The sequence below is a fragment of the Hylobates moloch genome, unplaced genomic scaffold, assembly GCF_009828535.3.
Source record: "Hylobates moloch isolate HMO894 unplaced genomic scaffold, HMol_V3 SCAFFOLD_5, whole genome shotgun sequence".
NCBI classification, from domain to species: Eukaryota; Metazoa; Chordata; class Mammalia; order Primates; family Hylobatidae; genus Hylobates; species Hylobates moloch.
Window position 1 is genome coordinate 86,803,723 of NW_026652280.1, and position 26,562 is coordinate 86,830,284.

Consider the following 26,562-nt stretch of genomic DNA (forward strand, 5'->3'; position numbering starts at 1 on the left):
CCCAAGGAACTGAGGCTCTTGGAAACACGTGTGTGTGGGAAACGCACAGACACGCACGCCAAAGAGCACCCGGGGCAGGCGCCACGCACAGACAAACACACACGTGTGCACAGACATGGGCCCGGCTCTGCGCTCCCCACACTCACCCTCTGGCCCCAGGACTGTAGAAGGGTTGGGGGGTCCCCCTCTGGGTTGTGGCCTCTTCTGGAAGCCCCTCTGCTGGATCCAGAGCAATCTTCCAGGTTCTCCTCCTATGCTCTGGAATCCTCCCCCGGGCATGGATGGACAGCTGTGGGCACAGAGGCAGCCACCACTGGCCCCAAGACACTTGCGTGTCCAAGGCTCCACTGGCCAGACCTCCCCCAGATCCTGTGGTCAACCTCCCTTCCTCCATCCACTCCCCCAGCCAGAGAGGAGCCGTGCAGGACAGAGGACACAAACCATGGACCTCTGGACATCTTCCATTTTATAGACTGGGAAACTGAGGCCAGGGGTTGGGGAGGCCTGGCAAGGAACATGGTGCATGGTAGGTGGCAAAAGGGACCTTTGTGCTCAGAGCTGTGCCTCAGGACCCATAGTTCAGATGGGAAGACTGAGGTTGGGGAGGTGTGGCTTGGGTTAGGAAGCTGGGCTCGGGTCAGGGGTCAGCGCGGGCATGGCAGGCACGGTGAATGTGAACTTCTCAGTCTGGACAAAAGCAACGCCCTTCTCATAGTAGGCAGCCTCGTTAATGAACATGGGGTACACCGTGGACTCCCCCTCATAGAGCAGGTCCTCCCCACCGAACATCTGGAAGATGGGAGCACCGGGCTGCAGTGGCTGGAAGTCTCGGTCCTGGAAGGAGAGCCAAAGGCCAAGATTGCTGGGGCCACCTCTGCCCTGGCCCCAGAGGGGGGCGACCCCAGCTTGGCACCCAAAAGATGCCCCTCATTCATGGCCTTTCCCACCCATGCTTCACTTCCTTAATCCATATGACGGCAGGTCTGGTGAGATACCAGTCTGCTCTGTGTCTAGAAATGAAGACACAGGTCACCTTGGGGAGGCATGTGCCCATGTGGAAGTGGACCCTCATGGATACGGGCACAGGTATTGAAGCTGGAGTTCAAATCCTTGCTAGCTGTGTGACTGTGAGCAAGTCACTTAACCTCTGTTTTTCAGCTTTCTTGTCTGTAAAATAAGGATTACAATATCTCCTCCTATCATTCTGAAGTTTAGACTAAACAGGTTAATAGTGCTTAAAGCAGTGTCTGGCACACAGTAAGTACAATATGATGCTTTATTAAATAAATTTTGGCTGGGTGCAGTGGCTCACGCCTGTAATCCCAGCACTTTGGGAGGCCAAGGTGGGTGGATCATGAGGTCAGGAGTTCAAGACCAGCCTGGCCAACATGGTGAAATTTCTCTCTACTAAAAATACAAAAATTAGCCAGGTGAGGTGGTGAGCACCTGTAATCCCAGCTGCTTGGGAAGTTGAGGCAGGAGAATCACTTGAACTCAGGAGGCGGAGGTTGCACTGAGCCGATATTATGCCACTGTACTCCAGCCTGGGCAACAGAGCAAGACTCTGTCTCAAATAAATAAATAAATAAATAAATAAATAAATAAATAAGGTCAGGCACAGTGGCTCATAATCTCAGTGGCCTGTAATCTCAGCACTTTGGGAGGTCGAGGTGGGCAGATCACTTGAGGTCAGGAGTTTGAGACCAGCCTGGCCAACGTGGTGAAACCCCATCTCTACTAAAAATACAAAAATTAGCTGGGTGTGGTGGTGAGTGCCTGTAATCCCAGCTACTGGGGAGGCTGAGGCAGGAGAATCGCTTGAACCCAGGAGGCAGAGGTCACAGTGAGTTGAGATTGTACCACTGCACTCCAGCCTGGGTGATGAAGCAAGATTCTGTCTCAAAAAATAATAATAAAAAATAAAAAATAAAATAAATTTTAAAATTGTAGGAGGAGCCACCCAAATTGACTGTTATGACTTAACATCTGCAAGGTAGCTGGGCATGGCTGGATTAAGACCGTCTAGCCCTAAACATGGACAGGATGGTGCTGTCTCCATTTGTAAGAAGGTAACTCCTCAAAATGAAACTTCAGGGCACAAAAGGCCACAAGACTGCACCAGACCCTATTCAACAATGACCCTTTGTGGCAGCAAGCAGAGCAGCAGCCACTGGGTTCTTCCCAGGCACCCAAGGGAAAGGTGTGGAAGCAGGATTGCCCAATCCTGGAACATTCAGGAAGGTAAGGCCTGCAGAGAGACATACTGCCAACAGGCATGGGGATGCTCAAGGAACCAACTGAAAATCAGAAGAGAGTTTTGTATTTGCACCTCCAAGCAGGTGAATTGAGTCATGCCTGCTCCACGTCCCCTCCCTCTGCCTTTTACAGCCAGGGTAGGGTTGTCTCCATCATGCCCTCCACAGGAGCTATGGGGATCACTGTGGCCTCTTGTGCTAGGCCTGAGTGTGGGGTTCCAGGGAAGGCAGCAGGGCCAGGAGAAGTGGGATGGTAGAGCCCAGCCTCCCATCCTGCTCCTCCACCCGAGATACTGGTGAGCTTGTGGGAGGTTTGGCTGCACCCTCTGGGATTCAGTTTTCCTTGACAATCCTCCTCCCCAAGGCTGTGGCCCCAGCAATCACCCCCCACCACACACACACACACACCTGCAGCTGAGGGTGCACAGTGCCTGCCAGGTTCCCGGCCTCAGTGCGGGGGAAGTCCACGACGCCCACGGGTCTATAGGCTTCCATCTCAAAGGCAGGAAATGCCGTACCTGTGTGGGAGGCTGGGTGTGTGAGCCCATTCCTCCCTCCAGGCTAGGGGACAGACTGGGCTGTGGGGGGACCTCAGGGCTAGATCCCAGCCCGCCTGTGGGCCTGGCTCCCCAATCCCTGAGCCAGGCCTGCTCTTCCCCAGACCTGTTTCCCGAAAGTCCCCCGGGGTCTCACCCTGGTTGAAGAGTTCGATGAAGTCCAGAACTGTGGCCACCAGGGTCCTCATCCTAGAGAAAATGTCAGCCCGCAGCACACCCTGTGGCTGGGGGCCCAGCTCCAGACCTGGGGACCAGGAAGCAAGGGGTTAGGCAGGTGCAGGACCCATATACTCCATGAAGAGGCCCCGCCCCTTGGTGCCTGGCCCCGCCCCTCCAACCCCCCTGGCCCCGCCCACTTCTCAGAAGGCCGCGACCCACCCAATCCATTTTTGGCCACGGAGTCCAGGTTGTAGCTCTCCTCCCCAGACCGCTGGTACAGGAAGACCTGGCAGGACAGCTCGGGGTACTGCAGCTGAGGGCGAGAGAGGCAGGTTAGGGGCGCAGGCCTACTTGGGAAGGGAAACTGAGGTGGGAAGGTGTTGTGTGGAGGAAACACAGGGCACCACCCTCCTTGGCCAGGTCTCCCTCTACCCTCTGGCAGGGTGGTGGAGGGGGTACCGGGGGCCTGGAGTGCTGGCGAGTGGCAGACCCCAGGGACTGGAGCCCAGGGGAAACCAGGCCCGGGGAAGAGGGGCTAAGCAAAGGAGGTTCCAGCATTGACCCACCTGCCCTCCCTCCCTCCCTCTCCCCTCTGGGGGGCTGTGTGCTGGGGGCCGGGGCCACCTGCAGATGGCGGCACAGGTGCATGGCAAAGACTTCGTGGGAGGACTTCGCGATTAAGCAGGTGCCCACGTTGGCCGTGGTGTTGTGCAGGTCAAGGACAAAGTCAAACGCCCGGCCTGAGGCCTTGGGCCCCAGCAGCTGGTTCAGCTCTCGGGCTCTTGTCACCTCGTATGGGTCGTCCGGGGTGGGCCTGGAACTGTGGAGACGGGAATGGGGGACACCGACCCCCACAGTCTCAGTCAGTCTTCAGTGGTTTAAGGGGGAAGGGGCAGGAGCCCTGCAGGAGCCACTCTGAGCAGCTCGAGGGCTTTCCCTTCAGCCGTTGTGGCTGTGTCCACCCCTGCCCATGGCCCTCTCGGCTCTGCACTTCCCGGTAAAATCCAAGCCCTCAGCCTGGCCCGCCCTCCCGCCTGCCTGCCCACTTGCCTGCCTCTCATGCCCTCACTCCAGCCACGCTGCCTGAGCACCATGCTGGTCTCACCCCCAGGCCTGTGCTGTGCTTGGCCCTCCCCTGGAAACTCCCTCTCACCTCTCTTCCCCTGGCTAGCTTTTACTCAGCCTTTGGGGCTTGGCTGAGATACCATCGCCTCCAGGAAGCCTTTCCTGACTGCTCTCAGCCAGGTTAGCTGCTTTGTGTAGCCCCCGGCCCTGCCTTTAGCCTCCCGGGTTATGGTTGCCTGGTTCTTCCTCTGTCTCCCCATTAAGCTTGAAGCCAACACCTTGGTCCTATTCCCCATTCTCTCACCTGAGCTGGCCAGAGCCTGGCCTGGAGATAGGACTCAGTGACTATTCATTGGAAGGAGGCATGAACAGTGGTCAGGGCACACGACAAGTAAACATGGCCTGTGGTGCTAATCTGAGGGAAGCGCTAGGTCTGGGATGCCCAGAAGAGGTCCTGAACCAACTTGCAGTCAGGAAGGGCTTCCTGGAGGAGGTAACATCAATCTCGGTTTCTCTAAATGTTCGGTTTGTCCCCGTGGAGGAATGGGCCACATAGGCTGAGGGGAAGCAGGAGTGAAGGCAGGGAGGGCCCTGCTGGTGGCTGGAGGGAAGGTTTGTGGTGGGGACTCGGTGCCCAACTGCCTGGGCCAACCTGGCGGCAAGAGCACTCACTTGAGGAAGCTGCTGGTGAAGGTGCGGTTGAGGTCGTGGTCCACGTAGCGGCGGCAGCCAGCTGTGGCTGCCGGGTTGGCCAGCACAGGCACAGCGGAGAAGCTGGGTCTCTGCAGCTCTGCGGGGGCCTGCAGCCAGTGCCGGGCCAGGTAGATGCCCGACATCTCGTTGCCATGCGTGCCCCCAGTCACAGCCACGCGACGCAGGGGCTCCCGAGGCACGGGCAGTGAGCACATGCTGGTGTGGGGTGCAGAACCTGGGAGTGGGCATACTTAGGAGACCCCGGCCCCGATGCAAGGGACCCGGGCTCAGAGCAGGGATGGCGGTGGGAGACCCCACAGGGCAGCTGCCTGTCAAGAGGTGTGGCCGGCTGGGAGTGTCTCAGCTGTGTCCCACCTGCACCCCCAGTGGCCATTTCTCTGAGGAGACAATTTTCCTGCTCCTTTGGAGAAAAGAAGTTTCTTTTTCCTAAATTGAGAAGAGGGGCCCAACTGTTCAGGAAGATGGGTTCACCAAGGCACACTCCCTATAGGAAGAGGACTGCGCTCCTTTTTATAGACAGGGAAACTGAGGCACAGCATGGGGAGTGGAAAGTGTCACCAGAGTTCGCTCTGGAGTGTCTGGGTTCTAGGCAACAGCCTTGCCTTCCTGCCCCTCCTGTTTGCTCCTCCGAGCTGGTGCAGGGGTCTCAGGGCAGGGGGTACTTACCTGCTGATGCGGATCTGGGCTTCCTGGGCCACCAGGACTGGCGTCTAACTCGCAGACAGGCTGGTATTTATGGGCCTGGAGATCCACAGACGGGAAGTTCTGTGGCAAGCTGGCAGACAGCAGGGGGCGGGTGGGACGGGCTGAGGTTCACGCAGCCAAAGGTCGGAGTGCTGGGGTCTGCTCCACTGCCCCTGCCCCACCCGCCCCACTCTGCTACTTGTGCTGCCATGGCCCAACGAGTCCAGGTCCTGCGGGCAAGTTCCTGCCCCTGCCCTTCGTCCTTCTGCTGGGCCCCAGAAGGGCCACCTTCCTTAACACTACTAAGAGGTTCACCTGCAGTGGGGTGGTGACTTGGTTTTGGTCACCACCAGAGCAGGCTATTGAAAGTTACTATAGACGTGTCACCTTGATGGCCACCAAGATGACAAGCTGCCCCTCCTTTACCACCTTGGCAACATGCCTCTGTCCTTGCAGCCCCCGGAGGGCTGTGGTCACTCCTGAGTCACCCTTACCCAAAGGTGCCATGTGGAGCCCCAGTTTTACAGCTCTTTGTTGCTTTAAGCAAAATTTCAAAATGTTTGATCTGGGATTTCGGTCATTTTCAAGGACAGTGTAACTCAGATGACTCGCTTTGCTCTGTTTTGGAAACGACCCTCAGGCTCATTTTATAGATGTGAAAACTGAGGCTCAGAGAGATGTCTGCAGGCACACAGAGCCCTAGAGGCAGGCTGCAGGTGGCACACAGAGCCCTAGGGGCAGACTGCAGGTGGCACACAGAGCCCTAGGGGCAGGCTGCAGGTGGCACACAGAGCCCTAGGGGCAGGCTGCAGGTGGCACACGGGGCCCTAGGGGCAGGCTGTCCAGGGGTACACAGAGCCCTAGAGGCCGGCTGCCCACAGGCACACAGAACCCTAGAGGTGGTCTGCCCAGGGGCACACAGAACCCTAGAGGCGGGTCACACAGAGCCCTAGAGGCAGACTGCAGGTGACACACAGAACCCTAGGGGCGGGGGTGTTGCTGTTCAAGGGGACACAGAGCCCTAGAGGCGGGCTGCAGGTGGCACACAGAACCCTGGGGCGGGCTGCCCACAGGCACACAGAGCCCCAGAGGTGGGCTGCAGGTGGCACTCAGGGCGTCCAGTCTGGCTCCATCCCCTCCTGCTGCCTCTCAAGAGCAAAGTGGGGAGGGATGAAGGTGAGGTCCCCTGCACTCAGCCCTGGGGCCTCTACCTCCCACCAGCCTCAGCTGTCTGCTGGGAGGAGCTGAGGCCAGTCCAGAAGTCACTGGGGAGTGAGGCAAGCCACTTCGCCAGGGCCTGCTGGATGCCAGGTGCTGGGACCCTGAGCTGGAGCTTCCCCCAGGCATCCGATCCTAGGCCTTCTTTACCACCACACTGGGTCTCCCCGGGCCAGTCCAGCCCTGCTCCAGATGCCAGGCCCACCAGCCTGGGGGGCTCTGGGTGGCCAGGACCCTCTAAGTTACACCCTCTCGGAAGCTGCCCCAGATCACACTCAACTCTTTGTGGCCTGGGCTCTCCTGCCCTCCACACCCAGGTCTCCGTGAGCTCAGAGCATGGTGATTGTGGAGACAGGGGATTTGTCATCCTGGTTCCCATCAGGGCAGCTGGGACCTTGACAGGGTGTCAAGAGGGGTGGATGGAGTGTGAGGCTGAGCCCCCAGCGGGCCGGGGCTCCCTATGAGCCCCCTCCAGGGGCCACTCCTCCTGGCACCTGGAGCCTCAGCAAAGGGAGGGCAGAGACTGCCATTAGGGGGCCATGCCATGCCATCGACTCCTGTAACCGGCCCAGCCCTGGGGGCAGCTGTCACTGGCTCCATTTTGTAGGTGTGGACTGAAGCTCTAGGGGTTGGGTGACTTGACTGAGTCCTTGGCAGATGGTGGGAGAGGGGGTCAGCAGAGGAGCCTGTTGGCCTGGGTCTGCTCCCTCCTTGCTTGGGGTAGGGGTCTCAGGGACCCCCATGCTGCTTTATGAGTCCCAGGCCATGGTCTTTGTTGGAAGGCCCCCCCTACCCCCACAGAGGCTGGGATCCTGCTGACTCGGTGTGGTGCCTCTCAGGAAGGAAGGGCCTGCTTGGCAGACCTAGCTGTTTTGGGGGCTTCTGGGGACCAGGGTGCTTTCTGCCACGAGGTGCTGGGCCCCCAACTTTGGGGAGAACAGAGTAGGGATGCTGAAAAGTTTCACTTCCCTTGGCTGGGGTCCAGCTTCTGCATTTCAGTGAGTGTTTATGGAACAGACGGGGGCCAGGAGCCCATGCAGGAGCTCTCAGAAACAGCAGCCCCCAGTCCCGGCAGTGTGTGTGCATGTGTGCATGTGTGTGCATGTGTGTGCATGCATGTGTGCATCTGTACACGTGTGTGTGTGCATGAGAGCATGTGTGTGCACGCAAGTGGGCGTGAGAGCATGTGTGTGCGTATGTGTGTGCATGTGCGTGAGAGTATTGTGTGCATGTGTGTGTACATGTGTGCATGTGTGCATGAGAGCGTGTGCATGTGTGTGCATGTGTGCATGTGTGTGAGCATGTGTGCATGTGTGTGTGTTGTGTGCACACGTGTGACCTGGCTCTGACCCCACCTCCCTGACAGGCTGTGTGACCTGGAGAGATTCAGTGCCCTCTCTGGGCCTTGGCTCCACCCTGCGAAAGTCCTGGCCAAGGGCAGCTGTGGGGAGTGAGGAACAAAGGGCGGGCACAAGCTTGAAAATGGGCACATGGAGACCCCAGCATGAGTGAGGGCAGAGGATGGTGGTGTCATGGGCATCATCACTGGGGCCAATTTCCTCACTGCAGTTGGGGAAACTGAGACCCAGAGAGGGGTCAGAGCTGTGGTATCCCCTGTGTCATCATCCAATTAGATCATGCCTCCCAGCATCACCTCATTGCAAGATGCAATCAGATCACGCCTCATTACCCTATGCTTATAAAATCTGCCCCAGCCCTCAGCTCGGGGAGACACCACTTTGGGAGCTGTCTCGGTGTTCTCCTTACTTGTTGCAAGAAATAAAATCCCCTGTTAAATCCTCTTTAGTTGACACCCGCCAAGCAACTGAGCCCACCCGTTGTGTGGGTAACAAAACTCTGGCGACCCAGATGGGGCCTACTGCGGTTCTGATCCTAACTCCTTGAGGCTCACTAAGGTGAAGCAGTGGGCACCTCCCCCGGGCAAACTCACCCACGTGGCCCCAGAGGGTTGAGGGGGACTCCCTGGGATCTTCTGCTTGCTGCGCGGCCTGTGGGGCTGTCACTCGGCCCTACACCCGAAACAGCGGAAGCAGCTGCCTGGAGCTTTTGTTCGGCGCTGCTCCTTCAGGGAAGAAAGTGGACTTTGTCCCGTGGGTTGACTGAAAGGGTAAATTCTTTGGATCTAGCAGTGGGATCTCTAGACTTCAGTGCAGGGCACCTCTGTTTTCGGTTTCTGTCTCTGGCTCTGCATGCCCTGGGGGATTGAGAGGCATCTCCGGCCAGGCCAAGGGCAACCCGGAGCTGGGTAGACAACAGTGGGACTAGTTTGGGGAATTCTTTCTTTCTTTTTTTTTTTTTTTTTTTTTTTTAGACAGAGTCTGGCTCTGTCACCCAGGCTGGAGTGCAGTGGCGCGATCTCGGCTCACTGCAAGCCCCGCCTCCTGGGTTCACACCATTCTCCTGCCTCAGCCTCCCGAGTAGCTGGGACCACAGGCGCCCGCCACCGCGCCCTGCTAATTTTTTGTATTTTTAGTAGAGAAGGGGTTTCACCGTCTTAGCCAGGATGGTCTCTGTCTCCTGATCTCGTGATCCGCCCGCCTCGGCCTCCCAAAGAGCTGGGATTACAGGAGTGAGCCACTGTGCCCAGCACGGGAATTTGTTCTTTTTTAGAGAAACAGAATTTTTCACAGGAGGCTGAGCTGCTCCATCTCCCAGAGCCCCCGCTTGCCATACCCCAGGTTACCAGAAACAGGAGCTCTGCCATTTGATGAAAAAAATATTTTTTTCAGATAAATGTTTTTATTATATTATCACACAAAGCAGGTAAAGTTGTATATATACACATACAACTTTTTACAAACGTGATCATTATGTACAAAGGCTAGAAGGAAATATACAGAAAAATATGTATTAAAATACTGGGGGTTTTTTTTTCATTATTTTATAAGATACTCTACAAAACATTACAATGAGGTAGGACTATTTCAGTGCTAGAGAATCTCATTAAATGAATTTGTTCAAGAGCTTCTTTGTCAGCTGGGTGCAGTGGCTCACACCTGTAACCCCAACACTTCGGGAGGCCAAGGGGGGCAGATCGCTTGAGCCTAGGCCTTCAAGACCAGCCTGCGCAACATAGGGAGACCCTGTCTCTACCAAAAAAAAAAAAAATTAGTGTGGGCGAGGTGGCTCACACCTGTAATCCCAGCACTTTGGGAGGCCGAGGCGAGCGGATCACCTGACGTCAGAAGTTTAAGACCAGCCTGGCCAACATGGCGAAACCCTGTCTCTACTAAAAATACAAAATTTAGCCAGGCATGGTGGTGGGTGCCTGTAATCCCAGCTACTCGGGAGGCTAAGGCATGAGGCAGAGGTTGCAGTGAGCCGAGATCACACCATTGCACTACAGCCTGGGCGACAAGAGCGAAACTCTGTCTCAAAAAAAAAAAAAAAAAAAAGATTAGCCAGGTGGTGGCACACACAGCTGTGGCCCCAGCTACTCAGGAGGCTGAGGCAGGAGGATCACTTGAGCACAGGGAATTGGAGGTAATTGTACCGTGCATACAGTGAGCTGTTATTGTACCACTGCATTCCAGGCTAGACAACAGAGTGAGTGAGACCTTGTCTCAAAAGAAAATAAATAAATAAATAAATAAATAAATAAATAAATAAATAAATAAATAAAGAGCTTCTTTGTCAATATCCTTTTGTGGGTATACATCATAGTCCCACAGTACTTCTTCAACCCAAGGAGATACATGTGTATTTGTCTGAAGACCCAGGAGAGAATCTTCAAGACTTGGCACTGTCACTAATGATGATCTGATTCCTTACGTTATGACAAATGTATTCCCAGCTCTGGCCTGTTCTGCCTCATTAAGAGAATATTTGAAGACATTATTCATGAAAACAGCATCAGTATTTTGCAGAAGAACTCTGGGGACAGACGTCTGCATGAAGCACCTTTATTCTGTGAGTAAACTGGTATTTTTTAATGACCATTTCTTGCAACTGGCAAAAGTCTCCATTCAGTTCTACTCCATGGAGTTGCACTGCTAAACTATAAGATTACCCCATAAAGACTGTGCTGAGCCTGGAGCTGACGTCAGCCACAAGGTCTCCCGATTGATCAGGGAGTGCATGAAGATAAATGAACTTCAATTCCATGAGGGAGAAGGAACGAGCAATCAGTCTATAGGTTCTGTTTGGTGTGAACCACCCAGTAGTTTCTACTCATTTTCCCTTTGTCATATAATGAATCAATGAAGTCTTCATCACAAAGGAATGCGTCAGTGTGAATGGTGGGTTCTGGCTGCTGCTGTAGTTTTTGAAGGGTTAGATGTTCTGAGGAAATTATGGTTTCTAGAGGCAAGCAATTCTGAAGGTCTTCTGCAGTGGGTTTTTTTTATTTTGAGACAAGGTCTGGCTCTGTCACCCAGGCTGTAGTGCAATGGCCCGACTGTGGCTCACTGCAACCTCCAACTTCCAGGTTCAAGCAGTCCTCCCATCTCAGCCTCCCGAGTAGCTGAAACTACAGGCACGTGCCCAGCTAATGGTTTTTTTTTTTAGATGGGGTCTTGCTATGTTGTCCAGTCTGGTCTCAAACTCCTGAGCTCAAGTGATCCACCCCCTTCAGCCTCCTAAAGTGCTGAGATTACGGGTGTGACCCACCACACCCAACCTTTCTGCTGTGTTTTTAAACGCAATGTCCTTATTGCCTTCAGTGAATTCATCAAAATCTCGGGCAGTTTGCATCTGTTGGAGCAGTGCCGGGCGGTCGGCAGAGCCACAGTGTAGAGCAGTCACAAGATTTCCTGCCTTGCCGAGTGAAATATATGCCTTCCAATTTTTTTTAATTAATTAATTTTTAAAAAATTAGATTGGTACAAAAGTAATTGCAGTTTTTGCCATTACTTTCAATGGCAAAAACAGCGGTTACTTTTGAACCAACCTAATATTATAGAGACAGGGTTTCACCATCTTACCTAGGTTGGTCTCGAACTCCTAAGCTCAAATGGTCCACCCACCTCTGCCTCCCAAAGTGTGGTGATTATAGGCATGAGCCACCATGCCCGCCCCTCCCCACCAATTTTTTTTTAAACTAGTTGAGCGTGGGCCAAGAGTTGTGGGATCTGTGTCACCACCAATCCTGCCTCTAAGCTGCTGGGTGGGCAATCTGGGAAAACAGTAATTGTAGCAGGACTCCAGTGGCACAAGCCATGCGGATAAACTACAAAAAGCAGAAGGGACACTGGGGATGCTGACATCTCAATTGGTTGAGATTGCCCTTAAGGTATTGAGCAACTGTGGCCAGGTCCAGGAAGGGCAAATAAAACCAACAAGGCCACACAAGACAAGAAGCTACCGAGTCTCTTGGCTACAACCAGCCAGTACACAAGAAACAGTTCACTGCGGCTGGGCGTGGTGGCTCATGTCTGTAATCTCAGCACTTTGGGAGGCTGAGGCAGGCGGATCACCTGAGGTCAGGAGTTCAAGACCAGCATGGCCAACATGGCTAACCCTGTCTCTACCAAAAATACAAAAAAATTAGCCAGGCGTGGTGGTGGGCGCTTGTAATCCCAGCTACTCAGGAGGCTGAGGCAGGAGAATTGCTTCAACCCAGGAAGTGGAGGTTGTGAGCTGATATAGCGCCATTGCACTCTAGCCTGTGCAACAAGAGCAAAACTCTTTCTTGAAAAAAACAAAAAACAAAAAAAACAAAACATTTCACTGGAGATGATCAGCCGTAAGTAAGATCCCTAGGGACCCCACTGCCCGGCCAAAGGGCCTCCCGCCCTTGAGACCACAACAGTGTGCATATTGTAAACAAGAGGGCCATTGGGTACTAGAGAGTCCTAACTGTCCCCAGTGGGTAGGGAAAGAAACTTCCCCATCAATCAGCCCACCAGATGCTGCAGTTTGCTAATAGTGACCAGAAGTGATGGGACTCGGGGACTCTTCTATGATCTAGGAACCCCTAGATCAGGTAACAATTGCTGTGGGAGAGACTCATGGGTTTTCTAACTGACACTAGAGCCAAATTTTTGCCTGTCTCCTTTCTACCATGTTCTTCCTAAAATTTAGGAAAGGGCTTCTGCAGTATGGGACAGATAAATTTTAGCTAAAATTGTTAGTTGGACGGAGACAGAGTTGGAATCTGTCTTTTAAGTAGTGAATTTTACCTGACCCATGGCTAAACTTTTAAAAGTTAAAACTACAAGATCGTTATTTGTATCTGGTAGTATGTACAGGTCCGGTTATATTTGTCTGTGGTACCAAATTGGCTTATAAAGAAATGAGTACTCATAAACTAAGCAAATAAGACCAAGTGCTTTTCAAGTTCACATGATGGTAATCTTTTGGTGGATGGAACTAGTCTAAAATTGTTGGTTTGATGAGAATGGTGTGCCTTCTGAAATGTAACTTACAGGTTCTTACTTTTTTTTTTTTTTGAGACGGAGTCTCGCTCTGTCACCCAGGCTGGAGTGCAGTGGCGTGATCTCAGCTGACTGCAAGCTCCGCCTCCTGGGTTCACACCATTCTCCTGCCTCAGCCTCCCTAGTAGCTGGGACTACAGGTGCCTGCCACCACGCCCACCTAATTTTTAAATTTTTTTTTTTAGTAGAGGTGGGGTTTCACCATGTTAGCCAGGATGGTCTTGATCTCCTGACCTCGTGATCTGCCTGCCTCAGCCTCCTAAAGTGCTGGGATTACAGGCATGAGCCACCGCACCCAGCCTTAAAGGTTCTTACTTTTATGATAGTTGCCTGACATGCAGCTATATAAAGGTAATTAACAGATAAATAATTTGAAATGATGACTAGCTTTGTCTAATTTATCAGTTCTCATAAGTAATACTGGTAAACTGCTAAAAATAAATAAAGTATGTAAAGGTAAATGGGATAAGTATCTATCTACTTTTTAATGTAATTTGAAATCCTCTATTAAGTGATGGATACTCATTAACTATGTGAGTTATTTCCAAATAAGACAAAAACTGGAACAAATTGCTGACCATAAATATGTTTGCCCTTGGTCTCTTAAATTTAATATAAAGACTAAATATGTTTGGGACTATAAATATGTATAAAAATTATGCCATAGGAAAACATGTTTCTCTAACAATTTCAAAATGGCTCTTCCCCATAAAATACCAATATGTGATATGCAGTTCAAGATTTTGTGCTTCCTATGTATTCAACAAAATTTAAGGGAACTGGATGGGCACTGTGGCTCATGCCTGTAATTCCAGCACTTTCGGAAGCTGAAGCAGGAGGATCGTTTGAGATCAGGAGGTCCAGACCAGCCTGGGCAACATGGTGATACTCTGTCTTTACCAGAAAAAAAAAAAATTAGCCAGGGGTGGTGGCACATGCCTACTGTAGTCCCAGTTACTCAGGAGGCTGAGGTGGGGGATTCACTTGAGCCAGGGAGGTCAAGACTGCAGTAAGCCAAAATCAATGCCACTGCACTCCAGCCTGAGTGATGGAGCAAGACCTTGTTTCAAAAAAAGAAAAAAGATAATTAAAAACAAAAATTTAAGAGTACTAAGGGTTTTTAAAAATCCTAATATACAATTCTATATAGGAAGTGTGCCAAAAGTAAGGAGCACTTAATAAGAAAACAATAAGAAAGGTATAAAATATATTCTTTATTGAGAAAAAAAGTAATTTGTCTAATTTGGCAGTTATTTAAAGGGAGTTTTAAACTATGGATTTAGGAAAGAAATAGAAAAAAGATTAAAAGGAACCAGTAAGTAGATGAGACAGAGATGTAAAGAAAATTACAGATGTGAAGCAATGAGAGTAATTTTGCATAGGAAAGAACCTTGTGTGGTCAATCTCTGTCTTAGACTAAAATGACTAGACATTTAAGAAAGAGGAAGTACAGGGCAAGTCCAAGCATGCCACAGGTGTCTGAGTAAGTCATGATAAGGCTTGTGAATGGGAACTTATGATGGAAAAGTGGGGGGGTGTGATTAAATTGGCTTTAATTAAACACGCTGTCTCACTCATTTGCTGAGGCTGGAGTGCAGTGGTTCGATCTTGCCACACTGCAAATTCCATCTCCTGGGTTCAAGTGAGTCTCCTGCTTCAGCCTCCTGAGTAGCTGGGATTACAGGTGTGAACCACCATGCCTGGCTAATTTTCGTATATTTAGTAGAGATGGGGTTTCACCATGTTGGCCAGGCTGGTCTTGAACTCCTGACCTCAGGTGATCCTGGCCTCCCAACGTGCTGGGATTACAAGCATGAGCCACCATGACTGGCCTGTAACAGTTTTTCTAGAGAATGAATTTGGATGTTAAAACACATGACACATAACTTACAATTTTGGTCCCCTTTGTTAAAACAACAGCGGTTTTGGCTGAGCGCAGTGGCTCATGCCTGTAATCCCAGCACTTTGGGAGGCCGAGGCAGGTGGATCATGAGGTCAGGAGATCGAGACCATCTTGGCTAACACGGTGAAACCCCATCTGTACTAAAAATACAAAAAATTACCCGAGCATGGGGGTGGACGCCTGTAATTCCAGCTACTCGGCAGGCTGAGGCAGGAGAATGGCATGAACCCGGGCGGAGCTTGCAGTGAGCCGAGATCGCACCACTGCATTTCAGCTTGGGTGACAGAGCGAGACTCCATCTTAAAAACAAACAAACAAAAAAGAGCAGTTTCTTAAGACATTAATTTACTCTTAGTAAAGTTCCAAGAGGTTTTGATATTTATTTCTAAAACCTGCTTCGTTAATAGCCATTCTCTGAATTACAAATTAGTTTGTTTCTGTCATATTCCTTCTTAAGATCAGTCTAATTTATTTGGTTTCAAGTTTATCTCAAAGGTCTAGAAAAGCAGTTTTATGCCAGTACAAACTGATTCTGTGTTCTTGGATTTTCTTAATATGTCTGAATTGTTTCATGTAACCAGAACTTCCCATAGTATTACTAATGTATTCCCCTGCTCACCGGCCTAGGAAACACAGATTGCTTAGGGAGACTGAGCTTTAAAGTGTTAAGGTTTTTCCATGCGTGTAACTTTCTGTGTTGCTTTTGAAGTCTTTTGATTGTCACTGTGGTTAAATGAGTAACTATTATTTGGCAGTGATCTCTGATTCTGTTGAAGGAAGCCATTTGAACTTCTTGACATCTTTGGCAGAATTCCCCAGGATCCAAATCCTAAATTAAGCCATCTGGCCTAAAATCAACTTTGAGATTCTTCCAGAAGGGCCTCCTGGAGCAAGCCTCAAAGGTTGTGTCTCTCATCTTTTGGAGATATTAAATGATCAGGCTTACTCGGTAAATAATATGGGAAGCATTGTCAAATAGAAATGGTGTTTAACTTCCTTTAAGTAATGTTTGTGTAAGTGTGTCACTAACACATGGGAAATGGTTTGAAATTCCTAAAACTCTGATATGCCAAGATATGTGTCATGACTATGGTGATTGTGTCACATGGTTTTATGCCACAGAAATGCTGAAATTTCTGGCCGGGCGCGGTGGCTCATGTCTGTAATCCCAGCACTTTGGGAGGCCGAGGCGGGTGGATCATGAGGTCAGGAGATTGAGACCATCCTGGCTAACACGGTGAAACCCCATCTTTACTAAAAATACAAAAAATTAGCCGGGCATGGTGGCCGGCACCTGTAGTCCCAGCTACTCGGGAGGCTGAGACAGGAGAATGGTGTGAACCTGGGAGGCGGAGCTTGCAGTGAGCCAAGATCGCGCCACTGCACTCCAGCCTGGGTGACAGAGTGAGTCTCCATCTCAAAAAGAAAAAAGAAAAAAAAGAAATGCTGAAATTTCCTGTCAATTGTAAATTGTCATCAGATCTCTGACTGGCTGCTCTGGGCTTTTGTCACCCACAGTTAATTTTTATTTTTGAGTCAGGGTCTCACTCTATTGCCCAGGCTGGAGTACAGTGGCGTGATCACAGCTGACTTCAGCCTCCACCTCTCAGGCTCAAGTGATCCTCCCACCTCAGCCTCCTGAGAAGCTGGGACTACAGGGGTGCTCCACTGTGCCCAGCTAATTGTCTTTATTTTTTTATAGGGACAAGGTCTCATCATGTTGCCCAGGCTCGTCTCAAACTCCTGAGCTCAAGTGATTCTCCCATCTTGGCTTCCCAAAATGCTAGGATTACAGGCGTGAGCCACCACACCCTGCCACCCACAGTTGTTTTAAATTCTGCTCTGGAAGCATTCACAATTGGCTATGGTCCAAAATTGCTAATTAAGATTGAGTAAAACAAGCAAAACTGGCCAGGTGCAGTGGCTCACGCTTGTTGTAGGGTCTAGCCCTACAGGATCTGTGGGTTTTTTCTCTTCGTGTGTGGAGATGAGAGATGGTAGAAATAAAGACACAAGACAAAGAGATAGAAGAAAACACAGCTGGGCCCAGGGGACCACTATCACCAAGGTGCAGAGACCGGTAGTGGCCCCGAATGTCTGACCGCACTGTTATTTATTGGATACAAGGCAAAAGGGGCAGGGTAAGGAGTGTGAGTCGTCTCCAATGATTGATAAAGTCACGCAAGTCACGTGTCCACCAGACAGCGGGCCTTTCCTTTTAGGTAGCCGAGGCGGAGAGACAGAGGACAGCTTACATCATTATTTCTTCTATGCTCTTCTCAGAAAGATCAGAGACTTTAATACTTTCACTAATTCTGCTACTACTATCTAGAAGGCAGAGCCAGGTGTACAGAGCATAACATGAACGTGAAACAGGAGCGTGACCGCTGAAGCACAGCATCACAGGAAGACAGGCCACCGGATGGCTGTGGGCGGGCCTGACTGATGTCAGGCCTTCCACAAGAGGTGGTGGAGCAGAGTCTTCTCTAACTCCCCCAGGAAAAGGGAGACTCCCTTTCCCAGTCTGCTAAGTAACGGGTGCCTTCCCCAGGCACTGATGCTACCCCTAGACCAAGGTCCGCTAGGTTATGGGTCCCTTCCCAGGTGCTGGTGTTACTGCTAGACCAGGGAGCCCTCTGGTGGCCCTGTCCAGGCATAACAGAGGGCTCACACTCATCTTCTGGTCACTTCTCACCGTGCCCCTTCAGCTCCTATCTCTGTATGGCCTGGTTTTTCCTAGGTTATAATTATAGAACAAAGATTATTATAATATTGGAATAAAGAGTGATGCTACAAACTAATGATTAATGATATTCATTATACAATCATATCTATAATCTATTTCTAGTATAACTATTCTTATTCTATATCTTTTCTTTATTATACTGGAACAGCTTGTGCCCTCGGTCTCTTGCCTTGGCACCTGGGTGGCTTGCCACCCACACCTGTAATCTCAGCACTTGCGGAGGCCAAGGTGGACGGATCACTTGAGGCCAGGAGTTTGAGACCAGTCTGGCCAACAAGGTGAAACCCCGCCTCTACTAAAAATACAAAAAAATTAGCCTGGTGTGGTGGCGAGCACCTGTAATCCCAGCTACTCAGGAGGCTGAGGCAGGAGAATCGCTTGAACCTGGGAGGTGGAGGTTGCAGTGACCCAAGATTGCACCATTGCCCTCCAGCCTGGGTGATGGAGCGAGACTCTGTCTTAAAAAAAATAAAAAGATTGAGCAAAACAAAAATAATTACATGAAATTAAGTAATTGATATGAATAATGTTTTTATGACTTAAATGTGAGACTATCACCTCACTTTGTTTGGCAGATTCAAGGAAATTTTCTGTCATAACCTGCCTATAGTTTTGGAGGACTAAACTCTGATTTTTTTGTTCTTATTTTGCTCAAATTCCTCCCTAAGGGGCCTGGGGAGTCACACCCTACAAACCATAAAGTCTCATCAGAGAGGCTTTAATTTTAACCCTATAGCGTGGTCTGCTTTCTGACCTAACTCTGGCGTAACCTCACATAACAAATAAGAGAAGAAATCAAAATACTTTAACCCCAAATATATTTCCTTGCCATATCGTGAAACTGTCCTGCAAAGTTGTCTTCTGTGGAAAAAATCTACATTCTGTAGAGAATCCCATTTTCCCTTTTTTCTAACTTCTTTCCAGATCCAGGAGATAATCATCTAAGAGCCAGGCACCCCTTTATGTTAGATAAGAAACATTTTAGGCTGGTGTGGTGGCTCACACCTGTAATCCCAGCTCTTTGGGTGGCTGAGGCATGTGGATCACTTGAGGTCAGGAGTTCAAGACCAGACTGGCCAACGTGATGAAACCCTGTCTCTACAAAAATACAAAAATTTGCCAGGTGTGGTGGCGGGGGCCTGTAATCCCAGCTGCTCAGGAGGCTGAGGCAGGAGAATCACTTGAATGCAGGAAGCAGAGGTTGCAGTGAGCCGAGATCACTCCACTGCACTCCAGCCTGGGCAACACAGCAAGGTCCCATCTCAGAAAAAAAAAAGAAACATTTTACAACCTAGTCTCTGAAGCCTGCTATCTGAGAATTTCCTCTGCACAATATAACTTTGTCTCCACAATCCTTTATCTTAACCTGAACATTTCCTTTCTGTTGATCCCAGGTCTTCAGATAAACTCAACCAATTGTCAACCAGAAAAATGTTAAATTTACCCATAGCCTGGAAGCCCCTGCTTTGAGTTGTCCCATCTTTCTGGACCAAACCAATGTATATCTTGCTCATATTGATTGATGCCTCACGTCTTCCTAAAATGTATAAATCCAAGCTGTGACCTGACAGTCTTGGGTACACGTTCTCAGGATCTCCTAAGGGCTGTGTCACGGGCCATGGTCATTCATCTTTGGCTCAGAATAAATCTCTTAAATATTGTAGAGTTTGACTCTTTTGATCGACATTTGCAATAATTTGATCAAGTGTCCTTTGTGAACAAAGGTGGAAGTTATTCACTTTTTCTCCGTACTTGATTCCTACAAAATTCAGAAACTATTCATGAATATTCTTATTTATATATAGTAAAACAAACAAACAAAAACAAACATACAAAAACCCTGCTCTCAGGGCTGGGCGCAATGGCTCACGCCTATAATCCCAGCACTTTCAGAGGCCAAGGCGGGAGGATCACCTGAGGTCAGAATTTCAAGACCAGCCTGGCCAACATGGTGAAACCTCATCTCTACTGAAAATACAACAAATTAGCTGGGCATGGTGGTGGGCACCTGTAATCCCAGCTACTAGGGAGGCTGAGGCAGGAGAATCACTTGAACCCGGGAGGCAGAGGTTGCAGTGAGCCGAGATTGCACCTCTGTACTTCAGCCTGGGCTACAGAGTGAGATGCCACCTCAAAAAACAAAAAACAAAAACGAAAAACCCTGGTCCCTGTAAGCAGGACACAATTAGAAACATCTATTGTATTACCAAGGTTTGGACTGAAATACCATTTTTAAGAAATGTGGGCTGGGAATGGTGGCTCACACCTGTAATCCCAGCATTCTGGGAGGCTGAGGTAGACTGCTTGAGCCCAGGAGTTCAAGAGCAGCCTGGGCAACATAGTTCTAAATCTGAAATTTCCTTTATGATCAAAGATGGGTGGGAACCCCATTCTACAAGATAAGTGTCAACCTCAGAGAGACAGGCTCTCCAGAACAGATGAATTTATTTGGGAAGACCAGAGGATTCCTATCTGGGCTATGAGTGCTAGGAAGGATCCCAGGCATACACAGAGGGCCATAGCCAAGGGGAAGCTTTTAAAGGACAGAAGTCCATGTAAGCTGCTTTTAAACAAGGTTTGTAGGTCACAAGCTGATCACAGGAGTTGGCAATGGTTTTCTGGTGGAGACGGCCATGGTAGGTAAGCATCTGCAGCTCATCTGGAATACTACAGTCTTGAGGACGTGCTTTCGATACGCCCTGTGTCTGGTCTACATGCAGGAGTGTCTTGTGATAAATCCTGTTACGGGCATGTGTGTGTGAGGGCTTCTTTGTGGCCCACTGACTCCATTTTATTAGAGTTTGGCATAAGTGACTCCATTTTGGTTCCAGCAACTTTCACTAAGGAAACTGAGGCTCAGAGAAGTCAAGGGACTTGCCCACAGGTCCCAGTAACGCTGTGCAGTGGAGTGATGCAAACCCCAGTTTTCCCAGTGGATGGAGCTGCTGTGGGTGAGTGCAGGGTGCGGTGTGAACCACAGCGGTGGTGCAGAGACCAGTGTGGGATGTGAGAGGATCCCTGGGGGAGGCAGTGCTGGTGCAATTGGGATGGGGCAGAGGTGGAAGTGCGTGTGTGCCTAGAGGAGAGAGCAAAGGCCTGGAGGGCTCCACGCTCTCAACCGTTCAGGGCTGATGCCCATAAGAAGGCAGGGCACTGTGTTTTCCAGGGTGACGCTGCCCCTGGGACTGGGCCTGGCCAACCCTGACCGAGAGGGCAAAGGGCTGGAATTGGGGAGGGTGGGGTGAGTGAGGACACTTGGCACGTTCTGCGGTCTCTTGGCCTCTCTCGAACAGCGTCCCCCAGATAAAAGCAAGACCTTGCTTTGCAACCCTGGCAGGCAGGATGCAGTCATGTGACAGCTCCAGCAACCTGAGGCTGGGGGAGCCTGCGGTCTGGAGGAACAATGTGAGTTGGGAGCATAAGCCCCTCATGGCTAGACTCAGGTTTCTCTGTGTGACACGTCGGAGGCGGGTAGGACGCTCACAGGAGGGTGCAGCTCTGGGAGCCCATGCCCCAGCTTAACAGCTGTTGGTTCCAGTCGGTATAGGGCGGGTAGCGGATCTCCTTTAACTTCTCCAGGCCGGAGGGGGCGAGCAGGCAGGTGCGGTGGTGGGAGAAGGTGTCGAAGGTGAACTTGCCATGGTACTGGCCCATCCCACTGTGGCCTGTGTGGGCACAGAGAGCAAGGGCCTGAGGCCAGGCAGCCCATGCAGCCCCAGCAGTAGCCCACTGCCCCGGCCAGGGGCACACAGCTGGCAGGGAGCTCAGAGAGAGCCAGGCCACTCACAGAGCCATTTTACAGATAGGGAAACTGAGGCCTTGAGAGGCCCAGGGCCCGGAACAGTGAGTGAAGGGACTTCCTAGGTCTGGGGTACCAAAGCCAACTTCCCTAGGGGTGGAAATGGGCAGGGACCCACCGACTCCCCCGAACGGCACGGACAGCAGAGTCGTGTAGGTGAAGCCCTCGTTGCCTCCAAAGCTGCCGCTGCTGGTCCGCTCCAGCATCTGGTTCACAACCTGCCAGGGAGTGGGAAGGTGGGTGTTGGGCTCCAGTCATGGGAAGAGGTCTTGAGCCCCGCACATTCCACAGCGGAGGTGAGCCTCATCCTCATCTGCCCCTCCACCCTCTAACGGGCAGTAATCTCCGCTCTAAGCATCTTCTGGACACAGCACCCTCTCAGTGATGGTCGGGGTGCCATGGGGGTGATTACCACCGTGGCGCAAAGACCAGGAAGCCCTGTGGGACCGCGGGGAGACGGCAGCCTGGAGTCGTAACGGTGAGGTTAGGATGCTGCAGTGTAGTATGCAGGCCCTACTGCGACCCACTGGGCTCTATCAGGCCCCTGCTCTGCTCTGTCCCTGACCTCCATTCGGGGCCTCTGCTTGCCCATGCAGAACCTTTGCACAGTCCAAGTGCAGGCTGCTCTGGCCAGGGCAGAGGACGGGCCCGCTACGTGTCTGGTGGGTTTTGACCCTGTCCTCTCTGCCGGGCATCCTTGCGCTGGATGCAGTGGTACCAGGTGGCCTAGATATAGACACCCTTGAGACATCTGCTGCTCTAAAGCCCTGCTGGGAAGGGCTGTAAAAGGAAATGTGCCAGTCTGTGCCCCTTTCAGCCCCTCCATTGCCCCCAACCCGGCTGCACCCCCACCTGGCTGCTGTTGGAGAAGGCGTACAGGGCCAGGGGCTTCTCCCGCCGGTTGATGAACGCGATGGCCTCGTCCACGCTCTGCACGTTCACGATGGGCAGGATGGGCCCGAAGATCTCCTCCTGCATCACAGGCTCCGTCTCCTGCACATCCACCAGCACCGTGGGGGCTGCGGGCACCAGAGACGGCTCAGCCCCGGGGCCAGAGTCAGGACCTCCCCCAGGGGTGGGGGTAGAGGTGGGGACAGGGCCACGGGCCAGGGCTCCAGGCCAGGATCCCAAGGTCTGACTTCCCAGGGCTTCAGGCTTTGGAGTGTTTAGGGAAGAAAGTCTCCCCACAGCCCCCCAGAAGGGACCCTAGGGCTTCCCCAGCCTACTCAGGGCCTGTGGGGCTCAGAGAATCCTCCGACCTTGGTCTCACAGTCAGGGGTGATGGGATCTTAGAACCTTGGAGTTCGTGAGGCAACAGCGTCCCGGAATGTTGCAGCTGCAGTGTCCCGTGAGCTGCTGAGCCGTACGGCCCAGGAGACTGGGGGCTCAGGATGGGGCCGTCGGACTTTAGAACCTGAGGATCATGGGCTCGGAGAATCGGAGGTTACGGCCTTTCAGGACAGCCGGTGGTGGGATGGGAGTTCATCTTAGCACCCTGGGCCCTGGAGCCCTGGGATCTGAGCTCAGCGAATCCAAGGCTGAGGGACCAGAGTTTGGCCTCGTGGGGCCACAGGCTCAGAAGCACAGAGACGGCATCATGGCACCGGAGCCGTGGCTCAAGGCCGGGCTCTGGCAGTGGGGCCGGGTTTCAGGTGCGAGTCCAGACTGGTGGCCCAGCTGTGGGCCCTCCAGTGAGGAGGGGTCTTGGCCCAGGTGGGCTGTGGTAGGGGCAGCAGGACTCACCGATGTAGCGATCGCTCTCGTCACTCTGGCCCCCAATGGCCACCCGGCCACAGCCCAGCAACGCCCGCAGCCGCTGGAACTGTTTCTGGTTGATGATGCGGCCCAGGTTTGGGGAGCTCTGGGGGTCGTCGCCATAGAAACGGGTGATGGTGCTCTGCAGGGCGGACAGCAGCCTCTCCTGCATCTCGGGGCTGCACAGGACGTAGTCGGGGGCCACGCAGGTCTGGCCGGCGTTGAAGTAGCGGAACCAGGCCACGCGGTTGGCCACGGTCTGGGGGTCACAGTTGTCATCCACGTAGCAAGGGTTCTTGCCCCCCAGCTCCAGGGTGACAGGTGTCAGGTGCTTGGCGGCAGCGGTCATGACAATCTTGCCCACACGAGGGCTCCCTGGGCGTGGAAGGAAGCCAGAGTGGCCAGTCAGTGACTGGGACCAGGCAGGATGGCCCAGCCCAGAGCCTGCTCCTCCTGGGAGAGGTGGTGGAGTCAGCGGGCTTCCTAGGGACACGGTGAGGAGACCCCATCCTCAGCTGGCCTTGACCACAAGCTCCAGGCACCTGACTCTTGCCCATTTCCTTCATAGAAAGTCCTGGCCTGCCTCACCCTTCTCCTGGCCGGTCTGGCTCACCCAGTGGGACCTGCCTCCAGACTGGCCACCCCTGGATCCAATTGCTCCAATGTGCCCAGGGCCTGACCTGTGCAGGCAGAGGGACTCTGTGCCAGCTCCAGCTCCCCATGTGCCCCCACTGCTGGCCCCAGCCTCCTCCCTCCACAACCCTCCCACCCTCTCTCCTGCTGATCCCCTCCGCCTACTCTGGGACCCTGGCCTGGCCCCCTCACCCGTGAAGAAGATGTAGTCGAACTTGTGCTCCAGCAGCTGCCCTGTCTCCTGGGGTCCGCCTAGCACCACGGCAAAGCAGCTCTGCAAGGCGGGATGAGCGGCTCAGGGGCGGCTCGGGGGCGGGCTCAGGGGCCAGCTGGGCCTCCTCAGCCCACAGGGGTGAGGTATGGGGACATCGGGCACTACTGGAGCAGGGCCACCCTCACCTGATCCAGGTACTGGGGCAGCACCTCAGCCAGGACCTTCTCTGTGCCCTGGCTGATTTCTGATGGCTTCAGCACCACGCAATTCCCTGCAGGGGCAGATGGGGATGTCATTGGGGGAGCGCGGGTCCCCATGCCCAACCAGGGGCTGGGCTCAGAGGGCATGTGAGGCCCAGGGTGCCTCATATCAGGATTCCAGGGGCCTCTTTGGGAGGGGCTACTGGGCGGGGAGAGCACGGGGTTCGGAACCCCTCCTCACCTGCAGCGAGGGCGCCCACCAGGGGCACCAGGGACAGGTTCACGGGGTAGTTCCAGGGTGCGATGATGAGGACCAGGCCAAAGGGTTCCTTCCGGATGAAGACCGAGTCCAGCTTTGTGAACTGAGGCACAGGGCAGACGGTGAGGCCCCAAAGCCCACCCACTGCACACTTGGGGCCTCAGCTCCCTGTGCGATGGAATCCCAGGAGAGACGAGAAAATCAGTGACTTGCCCGGGGCCTCAGGGGCAGAAGCGGGCCTGGGCCAGAGCTGCCCGGTGCCCTGCCCTGCCCTCCCGCCGCCTGCCAGCAGGCCTCACCAGGTTCGTGGACCGCGGCTCGTCCTTCATCCAGGCCTGCAGGTTCTTGAGAGCGTAGTCGACCTCGTTCTGGCAAAGGATGAGCTCAGATACGTCTGCCTCGAAAGCTGACTGTGGTGGAGGTGGAATTCAGAGTGGTCAAGCCCAGACCTGGGCCAGGAGGGGTCTAGAATTTGAGGAGGGCACACGCAAGCACCACCACCACCGGACATATAAAGACAGCTCCTATGGGAGGCACTGCAGTCCCCTGGGAACTGTGCATGGCTGCAATTCTGATCTGTGACTTCCTGGTTGTGTGGCCTTGGGCAAGCGATGTTAACCCCTGAGTGCCTCAGTTTCCTCATTTGCAACATGGGGACAGCCATGGAGCCTGCATCACAGGGTGGCTGTGAATGTTCAGGAGTGAAGGTCAGGTGCCTGCCACACTCCACATGCCAGGGAGGGGGTCTGTTAGACAAACAGGAATAAAACTAGGGACATAGCCAGTCACTAGGGGGCATGGACCCTCCTGAAAGAGGACAGGGATGCTGCTCCAGCCCCTGCCTGGGCCCACCCTCCACGGCCCACCTTATGTAGGTCCTGGGCCAGCACGTCGCACAGAAGCTGCTTGTTTTCTTGAAGGAAGCGGCCCAGGCCCTGGAGCTGCGCAGCCCGGAACTCGGCCAGCCGAGTGCGCCCTGAGTTGAAGGCCTCACGCAGCCGCCGCAGCGTGTCCTCGAAGGGGTCCATCCTGCCGGATGGGGCGGCGTGAACTGGGTGGCCAGGGCTGCCTCTCCTTCACGGGCACCCTCCAGCCACCCCAGGGTCTGCACACCCTTGCCTCACCTGCACCCATGGGGGCTCACAGACACCCCACCTCATACACACACAGACCCACTCGAATGACCCCAAGGGGCAGGGGCTGCCTGCACCCCCCTCCAACTCACCTGCCTCCCAGGCGTGCCCATGAGGGAGGGCCCTGGGCTTGACTTCCCACACTCCAGGGAGGGGATCCCCCTCCTGGGCGCCCTGGAAGCCCAACACACCCACCTTGGGTGACCCTGCTGCCCACCATCCCAGCTCTTCCCTGCATTTCCCTTCCTTGCGCAGACACACACCCACCCACGTTGGCACCTGGCCACCCCTCCACCCAGACCACTCAGATGGAACAGGGCTCTCCCCTGGGCCTCCCTCCCTTCTGGGACTAAACGAGAGACTCGGAGGATTCTTTGCCTAAGAGATCACAGAGCTTTGAGGTCGCAGATGGGGAAAACTGAAGCCATAGGCATGCCCTAGCGCGGAGGAGGGTTTGGCACCTGCTCTGGGGAGAGGGTGGCACTCGGCTGGTCGTAGAAGGAAGCAGAAGCAGAGGAGAGAGCTCCGGGGCTGGTATGGGTGGGCACAGGTGGCAAGTGGGGGTAGGTTGGCAGAGCTGAGACTGCCCCAGGGCATGAACCCCTCTGGGCTTTAGCCTGAGGGCCCAAGGGAACCCCGGTGGGGTCTGGAGAGAAGGAAGGATCAGGACCCTGGGGGTGGGGGAAGGGGCCCAGGGGGACACTCAGGAGGATTGCCAGGCACTTAGCAACAGGATTCTGAGCATTCCAGCCCAGAGGCTCAAGAATGTGAGCAAATCCTGTGTCTTTGTGTATCCATGTGTCTGTGTGTGTCTTTGTGTCTGTCTTTGTATAGCTTTGTGTCTTTGTGTGTCTATGTGTGTGTGTGTGTGTG

General features: G+C 53.0%; 2 protein-coding genes across 5 annotated transcripts in view; both read right to left on the minus strand.

Moving 5' to 3' along the window:
* Positions 1 to 608: 608 nt before the first annotated feature.
* On the minus strand, positions 609 to 5,495 carry ACY3 (aminoacylase 3). Of its 2 annotated transcripts, none has more exons than XM_032153669.2 (7): positions 5,417 to 5,495; positions 4,709 to 4,964; positions 3,596 to 3,791; positions 3,191 to 3,284; positions 2,949 to 3,056; positions 2,664 to 2,773; positions 609 to 834 (listed from the first exon to the last, which is right to left on the minus strand). In XM_032153669.2, the coding sequence occupies exons 2-7, from the start codon at positions 4,942 to 4,944 to the stop codon at positions 619 to 621; spliced, it is 960 nt and encodes a 319-aa protein (XP_032009560.1). In that variant the 5' UTR covers positions 4,945 to 4,964; positions 5,417 to 5,495; the 3' UTR covers positions 609 to 618. The 2 variants fall into 2 exon arrangements, with proteins under 2 accessions (XP_032009560.1, XP_032009561.1); XM_032153670.1 differs by lacking the exon at positions 609 to 834 and adding an exon at positions 1,134 to 1,167.
* Positions 5,496 to 21,176: 15,681 nt separating this feature from the next.
* The window catches only part of LOC116469095 (aldehyde dehydrogenase family 3 member B2), a 12,624-nt gene continuing 7,238 nt past the window's right edge, over positions 21,177 to 26,562 (minus strand). Inside the window, exons 2-9 of one of the 3 annotated variants that reach the window (XM_058439787.1) lie at positions 25,423 to 25,585; positions 24,539 to 24,659; positions 24,283 to 24,368; positions 24,076 to 24,157; positions 23,239 to 23,625; positions 22,348 to 22,514; positions 21,614 to 21,713; positions 21,177 to 21,361 (exon numbers count right to left, since the gene is read on the minus strand). In XM_058439787.1, coding sequence (XP_058295770.1) covers positions 21,177 to 21,361; positions 21,614 to 21,713; positions 22,348 to 22,514; positions 23,239 to 23,625; positions 24,076 to 24,157; positions 24,283 to 24,368; positions 24,539 to 24,659; positions 25,423 to 25,585 — 1,291 coding nt within the window. Of the gene's footprint in view, positions 21,362 to 21,613; positions 21,714 to 22,347; positions 22,515 to 23,238; positions 23,626 to 24,075; positions 24,158 to 24,282; positions 24,369 to 24,538; positions 24,660 to 24,855; positions 24,967 to 25,422; positions 25,586 to 26,562 lie in introns of those variants that run through there. The other 2 variants (XM_058439786.1, XM_058439788.1) reach the window with 2 other exon arrangements.

Bases quoted from the DNA above. Each gene is read 5' to 3' on its own strand.
- ACY3 (XM_032153669.2), bottom strand. From the start codon at position 4,944: ATGTGCTCACTGCCCGTGCCTCGGGAGCCCCTGCGTCGCGTGGCTGTG. The intron at 3,792-4,708 runs GTGAGTGCTCTT...CCGTCTCCACAG, and splicing joins TTCACCAGCAGCTTCCTCAA to TTCCAGGCCCACCCCGGACG. The intron at 3,285-3,595 runs GTGGCCCCGGCC...TCTCGCCCTCAG, and splicing joins ACCTGTGCCGCCATCTGCAG to CTGCAGTACCCCGAGCTGTC.